Source organism: Macrobrachium nipponense, chromosome 22 (genome assembly GCF_015104395.2).
Source record: "Macrobrachium nipponense isolate FS-2020 chromosome 22, ASM1510439v2, whole genome shotgun sequence".
Classification (NCBI taxonomy): domain Eukaryota; kingdom Metazoa; phylum Arthropoda; class Malacostraca; order Decapoda; family Palaemonidae; genus Macrobrachium; species Macrobrachium nipponense.
The window spans coordinates 53,749,806-53,771,971 of NC_087213.1; the positions used below are offsets into that span (position 1 = coordinate 53,749,806).

Here is a 22,166-nt window from a genome sequence, read left to right on the forward strand (position 1 = left end):
GCCTGCTGCAGATGAGATGGCGAGTCTTCGGGACGACGATTCAACAGGACGTACAGGTGTGCAAGAAGATAACTTTGTGCGCATGTGTCATGCACAACCTGGCACTGCAATGCTACCCATGTGCTGGCACCGAAGTCGACCATGAGGACCAACACCATAACGTTGTACCAGGTACTTGGAGGCAGGAGTTGCTGAACCTCATGGAACAACTCATGGCAAGAAGGGGACCAAACTACACACGTCGAGCGAAGGCCATCAGAGATTACCTGGCCCAGTACTACTCATCGGATGCAGGCACAGTGGAATGGCAAGAGCGAAGTAGAGGACACAAAGAACTCTGTCATAAAACGTAACCAAACAAATGTAAATAATTGTAAATAAACATCATGATAGATTTCTCATTGTTTTATACTCCCATACTTTGGTATTATCCTAATAACAATATTAATACAATAAATAATATTGGTACGATGATTGGTACATATAAAAAATGATGTTGGAAAATAATTAACTGAAAGTTATAATAACATCATTTATAATAATGAGACAAATGCGAAGCAAATGAAGGACATAAAAAATGCTTATACTAAAAAAGCATGAAAAGCATAGAATATAAGAAAATTAACATGAAAAGCATATAAAGTAAGAAAATAAACATGAAAGACATAGAATATCAGAAAATAAACATGAAAAACATAGAATATCAGAAAATAAACATGAAAAACATAGAATATCAGAAAATAAACATGAAAAACATAGAATATCAGAAAATAAACATGAAAAGCATAGAATATCAGAAAATAAACATGGAAAGCATAGACTGTAAGAAAATGACTATGAAAAGCATAGAATGTAAGAAAATGAACATAAAAAGCATAGAATGTAAGAAACTGAAATTGGGACTTGGTTTTACCATAACATGTTTAACTGCAAATATATATTATCAACTGAGGTCAATATGTCTTTAGTATCTTACTGATTTTTCATTGTTTCCCTGTAAATAACAATGTCCAGTCAATGTTAATTACTGTTTCATTATCATATTTGTATATGTTCATGTTCATTTGATCATGTTCTCAATATGATATTGTTCTTACCTTGTATGTTATTATATCATTTGATGGCCATATTTATTTCATGTTACATTTCATTTTATACTTTTAAGTTATTTTCAGAGTTGTATTTATTTCATAGATCATATATCATATTTCATGTTACGATATCCTGTTATATTTCTTCATGTTATTATTCTTTCTGGCCATGCTCTTTCATTTTATATTTCAAGTTATTTTCAGAGTTCTATTCATTCCACATTTCACATATATTTCATTTTATATTTCCTGTTATACTTTTTTCTTATTCAATCTCATTTCATCCAGTCATATCATATATATTGTCATGATATATAAATTAGGAATCAATAAGGAAAATGTAAATGCAAGACACTATTTCAACATATTTATTACAAAAAGAAAAATTATTTATTATAAATATTAAAAAATAATTAAATAAGCATCAATAAGGAACATGTAAATGCAAAACACTATTTCAACATATTTATTACAAAAAAAATAATTATTAATTATAAACATTAAAAAAATAATTGAATATGACTAAAATTACTAAAATACAATTAATTCTAAAAAATTTACATTTTTATTTACAATATTTACAAAATCACTCAAGTGATTCTGGGTCAATGTCCTCCTTATCACCTGGGGATATGGTCAAGTCGTAGGTGGGTGGATCCTGTGCTGTAGAAGGTTTCGGTGTCGAAATACTAGCGCCAGGGGTAGGGGGCTGCAAGTCTGCCAAGAGACTGTGTACCAACGGCGACATCGAAGAAGTGGAAGGTCGAGGAGAGAAGTTGAGTGGTGTCAAATGTCCATTGGGGAAGAATGGCGGTGTGTCTAGCCTTGGCGCTGGAGTTGCATACCCATGAGGTACCTGCTGCTGCGGCTGAGGCTGGTGTTGGAGGTGCGTATCATAACAAAACACAGGTTGGGGTTGAGACGCGAACCACTGGTGTGGTGATGCCCGAACCGGTTGCACTGCAGAAGGTGTCGAAGTCCCAGGTTTCGTCTGCGTCTCCTTATCAATTCGCAGGGGCGTCCAGTGGGAAAAACCGCCACAAGCCAAGGCCTCTTTCGTCGCCGCATCCTCTTCCTCGGGCCCCTCCAAATTATGACACAGCCTGATGACTTGCTCGAAGAACGGCTTCTGGTATCTTCGAGGCACGTACTCCTAGCGCTGCGTCAGGTACTGCACGAACACAGTGATGTCACGGTGCGTGTTGTCCTGCAGTTGTGGCATCAGTGTGTTTATGCTGGTCATAATCTGTGTCAGTTGAGTCTGCAGGCCTTCTGTAGAGTCAACTGACATGTCGGCGGATAGCTGTCGGTCCTCTGGCAGGTTCGTCGGTCTCTTCTGATTCAGCCGCCTTCTCTGCTGGATCGAAGCAGCTGTTAGGCCCGACATTTCTGTAGAGGAATCGTCTGCGCCAGTTCTCTGCGACGATATAGGCGAGAAGCGATCGCTGGCTACTGTGGGTTCGTGGGCGATGTGTCCTCCCAGGAATGCCCACATGGTCATCACCTCCTCCTCCCGTGGTTTCCTGCTGCGTGCAGCCGACCTGCTCTTGTATTCACGCTTCTCGATCTTGCAGAAGTCCGTTTGGCGAGCCTCGAAGAACTTGCTGACTTGCTGGAAGCTGCTGTCGATGAAACTCGCTACCAGTCCACGCCAGAGTTCCTCCTTCCTCCTGGGATTCGACCATTGCTTGTCCCGCTTGTCGTACAATGTAGGGTGGGCCTTGATGAATTCCACGATGACTTCTTGTCCTCTGGCATGAACGGGTAGTCTTGAATGTCCTTCTTGCTGGGGCGGTATCGTTTCTTTGGCTGCACAATGATACCCCTGGGGCCTGCGATGTCCTGGGATTCCACAATGGATACGGTCATCTTAATGTTCAGCTCTTCCTCATGTTCCGAGGTCTCCGACCGTTGAGAAGGCTGCATGTCCTGGCTATCCTGGTGTCCTGGGACTGCTTGGTAGGCCTGGGGGTGGTCTTCCGTAGGGGCATCGTGTCACGTGGCTGGGAAAACGTTGCTGGGTAGGTGTCCCTGGGTGAGCATGCACGGGGGTCAACGTCGCTGGGTAGGCGTCCCTGGGTGAGCACACGTGGGTCAACGTCGCTGAGAGAACGTTGCTGGGCAGGCGTCCCTGGGTGCACGCACGTGGGTGAATGTTGTTGGGTGAGAGTGGCTGGGTGAACGCCCCTGGGTCAGCGTCCATGGGTGTTACGAACGAGAGAGAGAGGTCCGCTTCAGGTTCGATATAATGATAAACAAAAAGAATTCAACACCAACAGTTGAAACTGGGGATACAAATATAGAAAGAAACACTAACACAACGAAGGTTTATTTACAAGCTTACTAACAAAGATAAATGCAGAATGGTGTCTCCTATTTACATAAAAAAGGTAAAATCTTACACTGCATGAACTGGGGGAACAGTGAGTAAATGAAAGTACTTGCCGACCAGTTTTGCAATCGAAGCGATGGCTTCACAAAAGGAGAACTCTAATTGTAGCGCCTTCCTTGCCTTCGTATTGCAGAAAAATAATGTTCTACCTTCTGATACTCGAAGGGCAGGAACTTCTCTAAACCTCTAGCAGAACGTTTCTTCTCTGAAGTCTTGCTCTACATCGAAATAACTTGGTTTGTCCACTCCTGACGACGACTTGACCAGAATTCGACCAAACTCTGCCTCTCGAGCGCCTTGTTCTCTCTGATCCTTCATCCTTCTTTCCTCCTTATTGCAGAAAATAATGTCTACTTTTGATACTCGAAGGGCAGGAACTTCTCTAAACCTCTAGCAGAACGTTTCTTCTCTGAAGCCTTGCTCTACACACAAACTTCTCTCTTTTGCTCTAAGATCATGTTCCCCTTCAGTTTCCCCTTGACTTCCGTTCTCCTTCGCTAGTTTCCAAACATCTCTTAAATTGTTTTTATAATACTCTAGATTAGTTGTGTAATCTTCTCTACCCTTACTTACAGACAAAGGTCCGACCATATTGATAACTATATTCTCAAAAGGTTCGCCTACCGAAGGAATATTACACAACGGAACTCTGGGAATTACTTGAATTGGTTTCCCGGCAATTTGATATTCATGACAGCTTAAAACATACCTCTTCACGTCACTCCTCATCTTAGGCCAAAAGTACGCCCTACTAATACACTGGAAAGTTTTATTTACTCCCAAATGCCCTTGCTCATCATGTGCTAACTTCAAAACTAGTTCATGAAGCTTCCTAGGAACCACTAATTGTTCGGTGATTTCCCCTTTACTACCTGACTTAGGACTAACATAACGACACAAAACTTCGTCCTTTAAACAAAAAGTTGTTCCCATACGTAATACAAACCTTTCGGTCCTTTAACAATAGGAAGGTAACTAGTGGCAACTGGAACGGTCGTAAGCTTCGAACAAGGGAGTCCGGTAGTTAACTGCCTGTCCGACAGTGCGCGTGCAGCGCGACTGGGAGGTGAAGAATCACTTTTGCTTTCAGCCGTGTTGGGTGAGGACGTGTTCGCCATCTCTCTCTGCCCGCTTCATCGTCATATGCTTTGGTTTGGTTGTGTTTTTCTCCAACTTGGTTTGTTACAGTGTATAAAAGGAAATTGTAAGTACGTACTGTATTTTTCATTTTTTTCTTTTGTGCATTTATTAATAATGGATCACGGGTCAATGGAACAATCCCCGCTGCCCCCCATCATCCGTAGAGTGTGCCCGCGGGTGGAGGGCCGCAAGTGTGGGGTATTCCGCTCATTCCTGGACATTGATCCACATATCCTTTGCGCTCGGTGCCGAGGGCGTGAATGCTCTCAGGCCGAGCCGTGCAATGCGTGTATGAATTTTTCGGAGGTGCAGTGGGTGCTGTACGAGGGTAGGAAGAAATGTAGGCCTGCCAAGGAGTCGTCGGAAAGCTCTCCAGCGAATCCTCTGGTTACGGACACCTCGTCTTCTTTCCTGCCCCCGGCTCAGCTCCCGCGTATGGCACCTTCCCCTTTGGGGGAAAGGGGGGGGGTTTCGAGGCCCTTCTCTTCGCCCGATCCGTTGAGTGTAGAGGAGGGCGCTCGTTACCCCGATGTACAATTGTATTCTGGGTCTTCCGTTCGCTCGGGGTGGGGTTCGCCCACCCCCCCGTGCGAGGGGGAACCCCTCCTAATCACCCGACTGTTGCTCCCTCAGGTGCTTCTACTGCGGTGGATGACCTTGGACAGGTGTGTGTTGCTGGGACTGCAGGGCACGCCGAGTGTCCAGGAGCTGCTCCAGCATCTGGCGGGGGCCATGCCGGTTACTCATGGAGTGGTAACCACCACTACTACTACCCTTTCTACCCCAGGGTGCGCCGCCCCTCCTCATTTGGTTTACACCCCGCATGTGATGTCGGTAACGCCAATGGCCGCCGTACAGGGCCCGATCGCTGCCGTGCCAAGGAGGGGCGTGCCTCCTCCTCCTGGGTTCTTCTTGCTGCCAGCCCCTGACTTCCGCTGCCCCAAGAGCTCACCCCTGGACCTGCTGCTGGTATCCAGGATGTCGCTGGCCGCTGCCCCGTCTCCTGGAGTACCTGACCATCCTGCCGTACCTGCCGCTCCCACTGTTCCCGCACCTGCCGACGTCGTCCCAGCCCGTGGTGTTGCTGCCCCAGCCGCTGGTCCTTCCAGACAGGTGCAGTCGGGCCCTGTTGCAGCCCCGGCTCCGCCCTGGATGGAGGATTTGACGGCTGTCCTGAGAGAGCTGACGAAGAAGAGGAAGAGGAAGCAGAGGAAGGTGTCGTCGTCGTCTTCATCGTCTTCTTCGTCTCCTGCCGCCGCCTCTGTCCCTTCGACTTCCAAGGCTTCCAAGCCGAGGAAGAAGAAGGCTGCCTCCACCCCCCCTAAGAAGGCTCCTTCGGGAACTTCTAAGGGTTTGTCCCACTCCGGTGGGAAGAGGGGGTCCTTCCGCTGGTCCTCCTGCTCCTTTGGGAGCGGGGGCCCGTCTCTCCTTCCACAAAGAAGAAGAAGACGGGGACCAGAGGGGTACCGGCTAACACCGGTACTTCCTCGCCTGGTGCTAGGGGCGCTGCCACTACACCAGGTTCCGGCTCGGCCTCTCGTTCGCGAGAGGTACCGAGTGTGCGGTCGCCTCCAGGCAGCCGTGCAGCCAAGGTCCAGATGCCCGAGTCCGCTCAGCGCCAGGACCGAACCACGGAGCGGAAGGCTGGCGAGAACCACTCAGGTTACTCTTGCCAGGCCAGCAGCCGCTCTCGCAGTGACCGGCTGGATACCAGGGTTGACGTGACGGTCCCAGACCGGCCACGGGTTGAGGCTGGCAAGAGGTCCCCTCGATTGCAGGAACCAGCCTCGGCTGGTCCCAGTGGTTTAACGCGCTGCGAGGATGCGCACCTCTCCCACCGCGACAGTGGTCTCTGTAGGTCCCCTGACTGCTGCTCCCACTGGGACCGGACGGGTAGGGGGACCAGCAGCAGCTCCTCTGATGCACGGGAACGGGGCCGCTGTCCTCGGTCCAGCCGCTCACCCCACAGGAGCGGTGCGACCAGGCCTGCAGCTTGATCGCCACCGCAGGTTGGCGATCGCCTGCAGCCCCCCAACCACACCAGTTCTGCCAGTGAGCGAGGGGGGAGCATCAGGTCTTCCTTTCCTGTGCCTTCTTTTTCCTCGGGCGAGGCAACAAGGAGTGATCGTGGGGGGTGCGCCCCTTACGATCCCACCACGACGCCATACGTACCAGGCACGGTCTTAGAATCGACCAGGGCGTATGCGCAAGTGGCAGGAGGAGACCGGGAGGTGTCTGTCGCTGTTCCTTCTGCTGAAGGAGGAGGGTCTCGGGAGTTGCTCTTGCTTGAGGGGCTTGACGGCCCTACTCCTCTAGATGCAGTCACTTCAGAGATCCAGAGGAATTTTGCAGAGGTCATTGCGCTGATTCGTCAGCACAACGACCTCGGGGAAGGATTGCCGCTCCCACCTTCTGAGCCCACGTCCTGGCTCGAGTCGTTCTGGGGACCCAAGAGGGAACCCAGACTGACGGTGGGTCTGCCGCGATTGGAGCTGGCCGACTCGCTGGACCAGGTGGACTCGCTCGTCTCCAGACAAGAGGGTTTGCTCAAGTCTGGCAGGTTGTCCAAGCTACTTCCTCCTCCTGTACTGCGACAGAGAAGGTTCTATGTGCCATCCGAGGACCCAATGCAGCCCAAACAGGTTAACCCGGAGCTAGCCAGGCTAACTCCGGGAGTGTCTCTGCAGCAGCTCCTGTCGGAGAACCTCTGGTTCTTGCAGCAGGAGGCACTAGCCCTAGTCTCCTGGCAAGACCTGTGGTCCCTCACAGTGTCCAAAGTCGCAGCCTCCTCCGGGGATATTTCTCCTGAAGGGGACTCGGCTTTCAGGAGACTTTGCCAGTCTGGAGGTAGGGCCATCTCATACCTCGCCCATCAGACGGCAAACCTGTGGGCCAACCTGATACTTAGGCATAGGGACGCAGTCCTTACCTGGGTGTCCAGGGCGGCCGGGCGGAAAGCGGCATTGGGACTTCGCAACGGACCTGTGCGGAGTTCCTCCTCTCTCTTCTCAGGAGAGATGGTGGACGCTGTGGTGGAAAGGCGGCGCACTGATGACAATGACCTCCTAGTACACCAGGCAGTTTTGAAGGCTTCCTGGCAGCCTTGATCAACTGCAGCCAAGACTAAGAGTTTGGCTAGCGCTTCCGCGGCTGCTAAGACGGTTGCCCTGTCTAAGCCCCATGGAAAGACTCTGCCTTCGACTTCTGCCAAGGGAGGTTATCACCAGCCCCCCTCCCAGCCCTCCTTTCACCGAGGAGGGGCAGGGAAGAAGTCGAAGAGAGGCGGGAAACGCTAGGGACGGCGTTCCCCCTCACCTGCTGCTGGAAGTGGAGGGGTACCGGGCGAGCCATTGGGCAACATGACAGCACTACGGTGCCGAGACCTGGATAGTAGAAGTCCTCCGGGAGGGATATCTACTACCCTTCGAATCTCGGCCACCCCTTACCTCCAACCTGGTCCACCTTCAGACCTACGCTCCAGGAACATCAAAGACGTAGCCCTTCGACAGGAAACCAAGAGCATGCTGAGCAAAGGAGCTGTAGAGATCGTCAGGGATCAGTCACCGGGCTTCTACAGCTGCCTTTTCCTTGTGGAAAAGTCTTCGGGGGGCTGGCGCCCGGTGATAGATCTCTCTCCCCTGAACCGATTCATTCGCCAGTCTCGGTTCACGATGGAGACGGCACGTTCCGTGCTCGACTCCATCAGGGAGAACGATTTCATGCTTTCAGTGGATTTGAAGGACGCGTATTTCGGTCTCTCAACCGCCACACAGGTGTTCACGCGAGTGTTCATGCTGGTGTCTGCTTGGGCCCACTCGTCCAGGATACATCTTCTGAGGTATCTTGACGACTGGTTAGTCCTGGCGAGCTCCCTCTCGCAGTTGCTACGGGACAGGGATCGACTTCTAGAATTCTGCCACGATCTGGGGATCGTGGTGAACTTCGAAAAGTCCGATCTCGAACCCAAGCAGAGGATGAAGTACCTGGGTATGCTGATCGACACGGTAGCAGGGCGAGTCTTCCCCGCAGACTCGCGGATCAGCAGATTCAGGGAGGCAGCCGACTGGTTCCAGCTCAGCAATGGCAAGTTGTGATCGGCCACCTGTTGTCACTCGAGAAGTTAGTCCCTCACGGGCGTCTTCACCTGCAGTCTCTTCAGTGGAGACTAAAGGAGTGTTGGTCACAGGCAGAGGATCCTCCGTACTTCCCCGTGTCCCTCACGGAGGAGGTTAGGCAGGACCTAGCCTGGTGGCTGGACGACGGGAACCTCTTAAGAGGAGTGCCTCTCCACACTCCCCCCCCCCGGAGATGTTGCTGTTCTCAGACGCATCCACCGAGGGATGGGGCTCACACCTGGAGGAGTTGCTGACTGCAGGAGTGTGGGACCATCACAACAAGCACCTTCACATCAACGTTCTGGAGCTCAAGGCAGCGTTCCTCGCTCTCCAAGAGTTCCAGGACCGCTTGATGGGACATTCGGTGGTGTTGATGTGCGACAACACCACAGTAGTGGCATACGTCAACAAACAGGGGGGCCTAGTGTCCCTCCCGTTGCACCAGTTGATGCTGCAGGTGCACGAGTGGGCCGTGGCTCATTCGGTAGAGCTGTCAGCCCGCTACATTCCAGGCAAGAGGAATGTAGTAGCAAACAAGCTCAGCCGTTGGGATCAGGTGATAGGGTCCGAATGGTCCCTACACCAGGACGTGGCGGAAAGGCTCTTCAACCTGTGGGGGCGTCCAGAAGTGGATCTGTTTGCCACCCAGCACAACAGAAAACTTCAGGTTTTCTTTTCAGCCGTGCCGGACCCATGGGCAGCTGCAGAGGACGCTCCCCAACACCTGTGGGACAAACTCTTCGCCTACGCCTTTCCCCCGTTCAGCCTGATTCACAAGGTGATCAGCCGAGTGCTGGCCACCCTGAATCTCAGGATGATCCTGGTGGCTCCCAAATGGCCCCAGGCCATTTGGTATCCGGACCTGCTGGCTCTGCTTGCGGAGGCACTGAGAGATTCCCCCTTGGCAAAACCTCCTTGTCCAGCCACATGTAGAACGGTACCACCGGGCAGTCCAGTCTCTACATCTTCACGGCTGGCTGGTATCCACCATCTCTTGCGAGCGAGAGGCTTTTCTCGCAAAGCAGCAACAGAGATGGCTGGACACGTCAGACAGTCCTCTGCAGCTGTGTACCAGGGAAAGTGGGCCGTCTTCTGTGGTTGGTGTCGCAGACAGGGTGTATCTCCTCTCAGAGCCAATCTTCAGCAGGTAGCGGATTTTTTCGTTTTTCTTCGTCGAGAAAAGCTCCTCTCGGTCCCCACAGTCAAAGGATATAGAGCCACCCTGGCACTAGTTCTGAAACTGAGGGGATTGGATATCTCAGACTCGTTCGAGATCTCCTTGCTTATGAGGAGCTTTGAAAGGTCTTGCCCACCCAGGGAACTCAGGGCTCTGGGGTGGGATGTGACTCTCGTCCTTAGGAATTTGACTCGAAGACCCTTCAAGCCACTCTCGGTCAGACAAGGATCTGACCCTCAAGACCCTCTTCTTGCTGGCCCTGGCATCGGCGAAGAGAGTAGGGGAACTTTACGGTCTTTCCTTCGACGTTAGACATTCCAGGGGATGGGGATCTGTGACTTTGATTTCATCCCGAACTTCGTAGCTAAGACTCAGAATCCGTCGATCCCTGATGACAGGTTCGAGTCTTTCACAATCCCCTCCCTATTGGATTTCACCGACAATGATATGGATGAGATGCTGCTTTGTCCTGTGAGGGCGCTACGACGCTATCTGAAGAGAACTCGGCACCTCAGGCCTGAGTGTCGACGCCTCTTCGTTTGCACCGGGGTGACCAAGAAAGAAGAATTCAAGAACACACTTTCTTTCTGGCTACGTGAGGTAATCAGGAGGGTGTACGAAGCTGATGGTAGCGATGACATCCGTACCCTTCGTCCGAGAGCCCACGAAGTCAGAGGCATCGGTCCTTCCCTTGAGTTCCGCAAGAACTTCTCTGTGGCGCAGGTCCTGAATGCAGGGGTCTGGGCCAACCAGACCACCTTCACCTCCTTCTACCTTCGGGATATTGCCCACAGGTCCTTGGATACTTTTTCCTTGGGACCCGTGGTGGCTGCTCAACACGTGTAGCTTACCCAGCACCCAAGCAGGCAGAACAGCATCGAGTTCTGGTGTGAATGTAAGAATGGATGGGTGAATGAGAGTGTGACTGGCTTCTCTTCCCCATCTTTTTCTCCCCTCTATTTGTGGGCAGAGGAACACTGTCGTCATCTCGCTGGAAAAGGACAAGATGCAGGTAAGCTACTCGACCGAGCCCCATCCTATCCCTTTCGTTAGGGTTAGGAGTAAATATCCACCACTTCCCCCAACAAGGGTGGGGGGGGGGGGGGTTGGGGGGGGGGGGGAAGTGGGAGCCATCAAGATGCAAACCCATAACTTTATGTTGCCTCTTGCAACAGGAACAAGTTCTTGCTTGCTAGTTTTAAGAGGTACGCTTGCCTCCCTCTTAATACTTGGGTCCATAAGTCTGACCATTGATCCTGCGGTACATACCCCGATCAATTGGGCAGAGGCTAGGATCCCTCCCTCTGCTTCAAGGTTGGGCGAACACCAGTCTGTTCTTAAGACTCAGATTCCTCCCACCAAGAAGTGAGTCTTCCTATTGTTAAAGGACCAAAAGGTTTGTATTACGTGTCGGAACAAATGGCAATTTGTCGAAAATTGCATTTTTCCTAACTATACAAACCTGAGGTCCTTTACATATAGTCCCACCTCATTCCACCCCTCACTCTGCAATTTTTCCAGGGCCTAAAGCAAAAGTGATCCTTCACCTCCCAGTCGCGCTGCGCGCGCACTGTCGGACAAGCAGTTAACTACCGAACTCCCTTGTTCAAAGCTTACAACCGTTCCAGCTGCCGCTAGTTACCTTCCTATTGTTAAAGGACCTCAGGTTTGCATAGTTAGGAAAAATGCAATTTTCGACAAATTGCCATTTCCCTTACACACTTCATCGAGATCATTATCCAGCTCACATTAAAAAATTCGGGTTAGTGTCTCATCCACTCTCTGCGACTTGACTAGCTCATCCTTATTCACGAGGTTAGTGCCTAATTCATCACCGTAACTAGTACTAAATACCGGTACATTTACTACGTTACTTTCAACAGCTACACCTTCCGTTTGGTTATCACTGTCAACGATAGAGTTAGATTTCTCAGCCACACTCATGCCAAGATCAACCTCGCCACCTCTATCACACTCGTTCGAATCCACGAACTCACTTTTGTTCGAATCCACGAACTCACTTTTGTTCGAATCCACGAACTTACGCTTGTTTGAATCCACGAACTTACTCTCGTTCGAATCCACGAACTCACACTCGTTCGAATCCACGAACGCACACTCGTTCGAATCCACGAACAAATTATGATCGTAGTCTATGTCTGTATCTAAACCCGACCTAGTTACTACCATTTCAGGCACTGGAATATATCTCACAACAGGATTCACATTCTTGGATAAAGCTAAGTCATTATCGATACTAATGTCAACACCATCAACAGGCAAACTGTCGACAACTGCAAGTTTCACTTCTGACACTACCTGACTTTCTAAGTTCAACTTCAACAAAGGGCAAAGAACACAAGTGTTAGGAAATCCACCTAACATGACTTTTTCTTCCAAATTGATTTCTGCCCTGTTTGACACACACTCTCTCCTAATCAGTGAGACAGCAGCTCCTGTGTCTCGAAGCAAGACTACTTCTCTCGAAAATGCTCCTCTAAGAGAGGAAACTACGCCTTCTGACAGAAATTCACCAAAAAATTTCCTAGTTTCTCTCATCACATCTTTCCTACTTGACGAGAGGTTAACTAGCGATACTGGTTTCTTAACGTCCTTCCTTTCTACTGCACAATTTCTAGCTAAATGCCCTTTCCCATTACATCGGAAACAAGTTAATTCTGAGCCATTAGATGCCATTTTACTCTTACAAACCTTAGACGTATGACCAGGTTTTCCGCATGTATAACAGGAATAGTCACTTTTACTTGCATTGCTATTACTAGGACTGAAACCTTTACTGTTTTTTACTCTACCAGACGAAGGATCATTTCGTTTCTTACCAACACTCAAATTATGATTTGAGTTAGACTATATTCGTCAGCTAACCTAGTTGCTTCTGCAAAAGATACTTCTCACCTATCCTCTATTTAAAGTTTAATCTCAGGGGATACGTTATCTTTGAAGTTGTCTAAAAACACTTAAGTTCTTCAAACCATCAAAATCCTCAACTTTAGCAGAAGCTAACCAATAAAAAAACAGCCTTTCTAACTTCTTACCGTATTCTACATACGTAATATTTTCATCCTTTCTCAAATTTCTAAATTTCTTACGGTACACCTCCGGTACTAGCCTATACACGCCAAGAACAGTTTCTTTCACAATATCATAATTATCACATTCCTCCTTAGACATGCAACTATACACAGTAAGCGCCCTACCACTCAAAACTGACTGTAAATATAAAGTCCACATTTCTTTAGAACCTACTCTTTCTTTAACTTCTCAAAACACATGAAATATTACGTTACATCTTCCTCATCAAACTTTGGTACTAATTTCAGCACTGCACTCATACCTAAAGTATCAGCTTCGTTTTTGTTCTTGCCTCTCCGACTGTTACGAGTACTTTCCCTTAACCGAGCAATTTCCAACTCATGCATACGTTCTTTCTCTCTTTCCTCCTGCTCATGCATACGCTCTTTCTCTCTTTCTTCCTGCTGCATTACCAACATTTCTCTCTCTTGCTACATTTTCATTACTTCTCTCTCTTTCTCTTGGTGCATTTTCATTGCTTCTCTCTCTTTCTCTTGCTGCATTTTCAGTGCTTCTCTCGCTTGCTGCACTTCCCTCTCGGCTGCTCTTCTCTCTCTCTCAGCCGCTCTTTCATCTCTCTCATACTTCTCTCTTTCTTTCTTTTCAAGATACTCATGGAGATCATTCCCCTCTAGACCTAGGAGCTTACCTGACTCAATAAACTCTTTCACCATCTCACTCATTCTGGCTCTTTCTATATTCTCCCTGTTTCAAACTGTTAAAGCTGAATATTACTGGCCAAGGTCGCCACAATGTTACGAACCGAGAGAGATAGGTCCGCTTCAGGTTCGATATAATGATAAACAAAAAGAATTCAACACCAACAGTTGAAACTGGGGATACAAATATAGAAAGAAACACTAACACAACAAAGGTTTATTTACAAGCTTGCTAACAAAGATAAATGCAGAATGGTGTCTCCTATTTACATAAAAAAGGTAAAATCTTACACTGCATGAACTGGGGGAACAGTGAGGTAGTGAAAGTACTTGCCGACCAGTTTTGCAACTCGAAGCGATGGCTTCACAAAAGGAGAACTCTTAATTGTAGATGCCTTCTTGCCTTCGTATTGCAGAAAATAATGTCTACTCTTGATACTCGAAGGGCAGGAACTTCTCTAAACCTCTAGCAGAACGTTTCTTCTCTGAAGTCTTGCTCTACATCGAAATAACTTGGTCATCCACTCCTGACGACGACTTGACCAGAATTCGACCAAACTCTCTCGAGCGCCTTGTTCTCTCTGATCCTTCATCCTTCTTCTCTTATCTCACTCTGATGATCTCTGCTGCTGATCTCTCACTGATAATCTGATCTGTGGCTCTTACTGATGACCTCTTACTCTGTGACTAACTGATGATCTCTCTCTTCTCCTACTCCGTCAGTCGTATTTATAAGGCATCCTGGGGGCGGGACCTACGGGCGAACGTCACAGACTCCCGAGATTGCGGGAACGATTTAGAAGAATCTCTATGGAATATTGCATCATATTTCGCTGCGTTTCTCACGACACTTAGGCGCGTGTTGCGCTCCACAACACACCTGACGATTCCAGAACAACAGCGAGAACAGGTGCCTCCAACACAGGCACGAATGCCTCCTTGTTGCAGAACTTCTTGAAGATGTGTTTTCCTTTCCTTTAACTTTCTATACTATACAGCAATTACCATTACAGTGGGTCAGCATCCCTGGGTGAATGTCACGGGGCGAGAGAGGGCGTCGCTGGGCTAGAGTGGCTGGGTGAGCGTCGCTGGGTGAGAGTGGCTGGGTGAACGCCCCAGGGTCAGCTTCCGTGGGGCAGCATCCCTGGGCGAGCATCGCTGGGCGAGAGAGGCTGGGTCACAGAGCGGCTGGTCTGTCAGGCAGTCACAGCGAGAATGATGCCCCAGTGGTCAGTCTGGCCCCTTTTATCCTCCCCAGAATGTGCGACAACCTTCCATCCAATCGACCCACGGAGACGCCATAACACGCCGCACGCCCCACAACATGTGCGCGGAACGTATGAATCGTGTTTGAAGGCGCCGTAAGGGCACTGCAAGGCGCCGTCACATCAGGCCGTAACACTCCCTTGCGGGTAGTACGACTTCGCACCTCATCGAGCCACGTGCAGTGTGGTGCGGTGTGGCACGGAACCATGGGGGTTCTTACCTCTTTTGTTGCGAGGCCGCGCTACACCGCATAGGGCCTTATGCGACTTCATCAACCCACCAGACGCCACTCAAAAATTTGAAATGATTTAAAATCTGGGCGGCATTGCGCGGCTTTAACAGTCTTCGCCTGCCCCGCCAGCAAGGCGGCGCGCTTTTGGTGCGTTTATAGTGCATTTTGTAACGGTTTCTTGTGATCCCACGACATGACAGCTCGCACCACGAAAGTGCGAAGGTGTAAACGTGTCTTATCACACGGCAAATCTCTAAACGTTCGAGTGTATACGATAGAAGTAAACGGAAAACTAGACGCGTTCGTATTTTCTGAATAAAAACAGAAACTTTTATTTAAAAAAGTTCATGCTCTCGTATTTTCTTAATAAAAACAGACTTTCATTTATAGAATTAACTTTCGTTAACCTCTCCAGCTGGGTTCATACAAAAAGTTAAGGTTAGATCGTTGGCGAAACATTATAATTGGTAGACTGTGGCTTGTAACAACAAGAAAAAATTGCTCGAGTGATCCAATTATTAAAAGAAAAAAAAAAGAGATCACTTATGAAAAAAGAAAAAAAAATAAGTTAGAGAAATAAAGTCGATAGATAAGAATGTGAGTTTGTAATGATAAGAAAAAATTACCAGAGCGATCAAATAGTAAAAAAAAAAATAAAGTTAGATCTCTTATGAAAAAAGAAAGAAAAATCATTCAAAGAAAGAAAGTGAATAGATAAGAATGTGATTAAATGATTAAAAGGAATGATTTAATCAGCGAGAGAGCTTATTATATATAAGGAACCATACAATTCAGGATGAAGGCTTCAACTTATTCTATCAAAGTCTGAAAGTGTATTAATTAAGGAGACACCGTCCACGATTAAGTCAATAAGCGAAATAACAGATTGTAGTATACATACATAATATTTCAGCAGGTGTCCTTACCTCGTGCAAATGGTCTGTCAACCTCCCCCGCCCTGCCAGGGGTTGGTTGGTAGGGAACACGATCGAGTAGGTGCTGGTGTAGGATTCGTGGCAACGCTCCTTGGCCCAGGTCCTCCATTGGAGAGAGTCCTTGGGAAATCTCCTGGGGGAGAAGTAAGGGATGATATAGTCTCAGGTTCAAGTACTGCATATATTATATATATATATATTATATATATATATATATATATATATTATATGTTAATATATATATAATATATATATATTTCCATATTATATAATATATATAGATATATATATATATATATATGTATATATATATATATGTATATATATATACTATATATATATATATATATATATATATATATATATATATAGTGTATATATGGTATATGTGTAATGAAAGACAAGTATGCAAGAAGTTGATGGCATGTTTTCAACCTGTCGGTGACAAGTATGCAGTAAGTTGTTGACATGTTTATGACGTGTATGCAATAAGTTGCAGACATATTTTCAACAGGTTTGTGATTAGTATGCGAAAGTTGGTGACATTTTCAACATGTTTGTGGCATGTACTCAATAAGTTACAGACGTGTTTACTACATATTTGTGACGTGTATGCTATAAGTTACAGACATGTTTACAATATGTTTGTGACATGTACGTACACATTAAGTTAGTTGTGACATGTATGCAGCAAGTTACAGACATGTTTACAACATTTGTGACATGTACACAATTAGTTACTGACACGTTTACAACATATTTTGCTGTGGCACAGACGCCCCGATAAACGGGAGCCGAAAACGACTTCGTCTTACCTGCAGTCGAAAGCTGCCATGTCACGCGGAGGTCGCCCATCGAGGACCCAGTGGGCCAGCTGTTCAGAACAGCCGCCCGACAACATGATGCCAGCGCTGTTGAAGCCAAAGCTGTGGTACAGACCTCGCACATCCCAATCCTCTCCTACATTATCATACAAGGAGAGTTTCTTGACTTTTTTTTGTGAAGAGTCTTTTAGGATGCTTCATGATGATTTTACAATTTCTTCTAAGATTATTTGGGGTTCTTCATCATGAATTTACCCTTTTTTCAGTTTTTCATGTAGAGTATTTTTAAGTTTTTATTTTATTTCAGTTTTATTGCTCAGTTTTGACTTATCTTGGGTTTCTGAGAATTTGAAAAATATACAAAAAGTTCCTTAAGAAGAATAAATAAAAGTGAAATGTGAGTGAAAAATATGAAGAGAAATTTGAACAAAAATATTAATTAAAAACTTTATATATTTTAAAACATTTTCTCTGGGTAAAAGTAATGGGGACTGACTACCAAATGCCATTTTCGAAAGGAAATAATAAAAACGAGTAAGTGACAACCAGCACAAATAAATAAATGAATAATTCACGGAGGGTATGTAATAAAGATATGGCCTTTTATACATCTGTGCTACATGTCGTCGAATGTAGCGAGGAACACATGCCGAATTTATGCATATGAGAAATCTAGATACATTAAGCATTAAGCTGAGCTTCGAGTAATCTATTCCCTTGCTATGACGTCATCTATTCTAGAGCAAAGGTTTAAATGTAATGACGCCCAGGTTGGAGTTCAGCAAAGGTCCCACGGAAAAAGGTTTGTTTGCATGTATGGTGTTTTGACGTTTCATGGAACCAGTGGTTATTTAGCAACGGGACCAACGGCTTTACGTGACTTACGTGACCCCTCAATGGAATGCCGAGAATCGAACTCATGGCCACCGAGGTGGCAGGCGAAGACCATAACGACCACGCCACTGAGGCCCACGAAAAAGGGATCGAATCCTTTATCCAAGAGAAGTTTTTTTGATGAGCAAATCACGGGTCAATTTTGTGCTGTACCTAAAAGAGCCCCGTAGGAGGTTAGGGCTAGTGCCGTCAGTGTACCGCATGAGTTACACTTTAGGTATTACTTAAAAAGGTTCTTTGCAGCGTCCTTACGGCCCCTAGCTGCAAGGTCGTTCATTCCTTTTACTTTTCCTCCATTCATATTCTCTTCCTTCCATCTTACTTTTCATTCTGTCTAATAATTGTACCATACTGCAACTGCTTTGAGGTTTCCCTCCTTTTATACCTTTCAAACCTTTTTACTGTCAATTTCCCTTTCAGCGCTGAGTGACCTCATATGTCCCAGCACTTGGCCTTTGGCCTAAATTCTCTATATTCTACTCTTATTCTATTCTTACCTAAAACAGGTTTTCCGGCAACTAAATTGCCAATCAATTTTTTTAGCAGACCAACGGCTTCACGAACATGATTGGGTTCCTTTCCTAGGAGGGGTTGCGAACAGGATCAGGTTTCTTACCTAGGAGGGGTCGCGAACAGGATTGGGTTCCTTACTTAGGAGGGGCGCGAACAGGATCAGGCTCCTCACCTAGGAGGGGTCGCGAACAGGATCGGGATCCTTACCTAGGAGGGGTCGCGAACAGGATCGGGTTCCTAACCTGGGAGGGGTCGCGAACAGGATCGGGTTCCTTACCTGGGAGGGGTCGCGAACAGGATCGGGTCCCTTACCTATGAGGGGTCTCTTGTCGGGTGTGAAGGATTCCGGTCCACAGATCTCGGCCTTGATGCCCACTTCGGCCAGCTTTGGCACTCTGTTGATGGCACCCTCCATGATCTCGAGGAAGTTGTCCATCTTGAAGTCGTATAACCCGAACGAGAAGCTTCGATCTACCTGCCAGAGAAAGGACACACAGTTTCGATTAGTTTTCCACCGCCTGTTTGCTGTCTTTGTTATTATCAGTACACTAAAATGAGGAGGGTAGAATACCCTGAGAAAAGTGATGGACAGCGTGTAAGGAATACAAAGAGGAGGGTAGAATACCCTGAGAAAAGTGATGGACAGGGTGTAAGGAATACAAAGAGGAGGGTAGAATACCCTGAGAAAAGTGATGGACAGGGTGTAGGAATACAATGAGGAGGGGTAAAGAATACCCTGAGAAAAGTGCTGGACCAGGGTGTAAGGTAATACAATGAGGAGGGTAGAATACCCTGAGAAAAGTGATGGACAGGGTGTAAGGAATACAAAGAGGAGGGTAGAATACCCTGAGAAAAGTGCTGGACAGGGTGTAAGGAATACAAAGAGGAGGGTAGAATACCCTGAGAAAAGTGCTGGACAGGGTGTAAGGAATACAATGAGGAGGGTAGAATACCCTGAGAAAAGTGATGGACAGGGTGTAAGGAATACAATGAGGAGGGTAGAATACCCTGAAAAAAGTGATGGACAGGGTGTAAGGAATACAATGAGGAGGGTAGAATACCCTGAGAAAAGTGATGGACAGGGTGTAAGGAATACAAAGAGGAGGGTAGAATACCCTGAGAAAAGTGATGGACAGGGTGTAAGGAATACAATGAGGAGGGTAGAATACCCTGAGAAAAGTGATGGACAGGGTGTAAGGAATACAATGAGGAGGGTAGAATACCCTGAGAAAAGTGATGGACAGGGTGTAAGGAATACAAGGAGGAGGGTAGAATACCCTGAGAAAAGTGTTGTAGGGAATACAAGGAGGAGGAGGGTAGAATACCCTCAGAAAAGTGATGGACAGGGTGTCAGGAAAGGTGCCAGAGGCTCCCCTATAGGAGAGCCTGCAATGACAGGATGCAGAGGGACCACATGACTGGGTCAACATGACGCCAAGTTGGGTGAAGAGGATGGTGGGTCTGGCGCGAGCTATAATGGTTGACAGTGGGGCTTGGACACAAATGAAATAGGTAACTGACAAGAAATAATGATAGAATTACTGAAGCCATAAGAGAATTTTTACGCAAGTTTTTTTTACACAGGAATGTGTGAGTGACCACAACTGAAAAAAGAAAATTGTTTCGGACTTACTGACGACGAGCAGCATATGAATAATTATTGATTAACATTCATAGACTTTGATCATCTCACAGCACCACCTGAACCGTTCAGCTCACGATCTTGCGGAGACAGACAAAAACGATTTAATTTCTTCATTCATGTCTCCTCAGCAGAGGCGACATTACCAGTCCACAGCTTCACTTTCCTTCGCACGCTCTATATACTCTGGAGACATTCATCCCAAGACAGGTTAATCAATTTTCTTTCGAAGTCTCACCTGGGCTGTCGGGGCGTTCAATTCGTAGCCCCCGATGACAAGCGAGTCCCCCCGAACATTGAAGCACATGCTGGCGTCGTGGTCCCTAACGTTGGGCATGATGCGGGCGCCTTCCAGAGGCTCCATGACCACGATGCAGTGTTCCATGCATACTTGTGGCAGCCCCTTGTAGCAGTATTCTGCATCTGACAGCTGCTGGCGGCGTGTGAGCAGCACGTCATCGCACCACACACCTGACGGAATCCATCACGGTGGAAAAAGCTATTAATTAAAGATATCATGTTCGAAAACGATCTGAATATCATGTAACGGACGCCAATGGCATATATAATCGACATTTAATCTTGTGGACATAAGTCATTATCCCCCCCCCCACAGATTACGTGTCGCGAATGGGCCAGTACGGCGATAGTGTTTGTGTTCTAATATGAATTATTTTGCCCTGTGACGTGGGAGGCGGAGCGCGTTCCAGAAGTAGACATCAAGTCAAAACAGATTACCCGGAAACAGAAAAAAATCGTTTACTCCCTGACAGTATATAGCGTCCTCCTTTCCTGTAGGCATTACTTAACGTTCTTTGCTGGTACCCCTTTGTTTCCTTGTGCTGTCCTTCATTCTTATTCTCTTTCATCGATCTTATACTATCCACCCTCTCCTAACAATGATTTCATAGGACAACTGCGAAGTCTTCACTTCCTGTTCAAAATAGTTTATTTCAACGAAAGTGGCAGAGTTGAGCATCGTTCTGTCAAATAGGATTCGTGTCAAACTTGCCATACAACAGTGTGGCAAGACGAGAAGAGAAGGCTTAGTATATGACTTCGACGGTGAAGAATAGATATTTGAATATTACCAACGGCAGGGTATTTCCATACTGCAATAGTCATCATTTGAGAGTATCCTGACGACAAAACGTAATGCCATTTTTTAAAAACAATACTGTGAACCTTTTGCAATGTAAAAAAAAAATAATAATCAACGCTGGGTTAATTGGAAAAGCCACCATCAAACAGAACTTATCCCGTAGGGAGGTGTTGTCATCAGTGCACATTACGTAGCGCACTGTAGGCATTACTGAAGGATGTGTGCAGCGTCCCTTCGGCCCCCTAGCTGCCCCTAACTTTTCAGCCTTTTACTTTACCTCCACTCCTGCTGCCATTCTCTGGAACTGAGAGAGGTTCGACAGCGAGGAGTGCAGCTCTGAATGCTTACAGTGCACCGCGCGATCCAATGGGTAAATCAATCAGTCAGTCACAAAGGACGAAAGGTCAACTGAGAACACTTTCACTCACCTGTGCAGTTGACCACCTTTTTGGTGCCGATTAAGCCCTTGGAGGTCATGACTCCTCTGACGGTCCGAACCCCAAAGGGGCCCTCCGCTGTTTCCAGTTCCTGGACGTCTACGCCCTCGTAGACCTGGAATGCGTACATGGATAGTCTTGATTATAACTCTTGGTTTTAGGTACAGCGTTGAATTTTTTCAAATTTTTTTTTCCAGGTACACTATTGAATTTTGTTCCATTTTTCTACGGATACAACATTGAGTTGTGTTTTGTTTTTGTTCAGGTACAATATTGAATTTTGTTACATATTTGTTTAGATACGATAGTAAATTTTGTTAATACTACATCAAATTTTGTTCCATATTGTGTAGATAAAACAATGATTTTCGTACCCATTTTGTTCAGGTATTATATAAATTTTGTTCCTTTTTTGATGAGGTACAACATTAACTTTTATTCCATATTTCAGATACAATATTGAATTTTGTTACTTTTTTTTGTTCAGGTACAACATTAAATTTTGTTCCATTTTGTTCAGATAAAACAATAATCTTTGTACCCATTTTGTTCAGGTATAATATTGAATTTTAATCCATTTTTTAGATACGATAGTGAATTTTGTTGCATTTTGTTCAGATACTACATTCAATTTCGTTCCATTTTGTTCAGAAG

At 46.6% G+C, this 22,166-nt stretch overlaps 1 protein-coding gene and 1 long non-coding RNA gene across 3 annotated transcripts in view; one reads left to right on the forward strand and one right to left on the reverse strand.

The window, feature by feature from the left end:
- The window catches only part of LOC135198655 (uncharacterized), a 36,482-nt gene that overhangs the window by 14,111 nt on the left and 205 nt on the right, over nucleotides 1–22,166 (forward strand). The window lies entirely within an intron of this gene.
- Nucleotides 1–22,166, reverse strand: part of LOC135198650 (sarcosine dehydrogenase, mitochondrial-like) — a 38,246-nt gene that overhangs the window by 10,023 nt on the left and 6,057 nt on the right. For both annotated transcript variants that reach the window (XM_064226440.1, XM_064226439.1), the window contains exons 6-10: nucleotides 21,504–21,627; nucleotides 20,212–20,444; nucleotides 18,644–18,806; nucleotides 16,916–17,060; nucleotides 16,092–16,233 (exon numbers count right to left, since the gene is read on the reverse strand). In XM_064226440.1, the coding sequence (XP_064082510.1) occupies nucleotides 16,092–16,233; nucleotides 16,916–17,060; nucleotides 18,644–18,806; nucleotides 20,212–20,444; nucleotides 21,504–21,627 (807 nt within the window). The remainder of the gene's footprint in view (nucleotides 1–16,091; nucleotides 16,234–16,915; nucleotides 17,061–18,643; nucleotides 18,807–20,211; nucleotides 20,445–21,503; nucleotides 21,628–22,166) is intronic.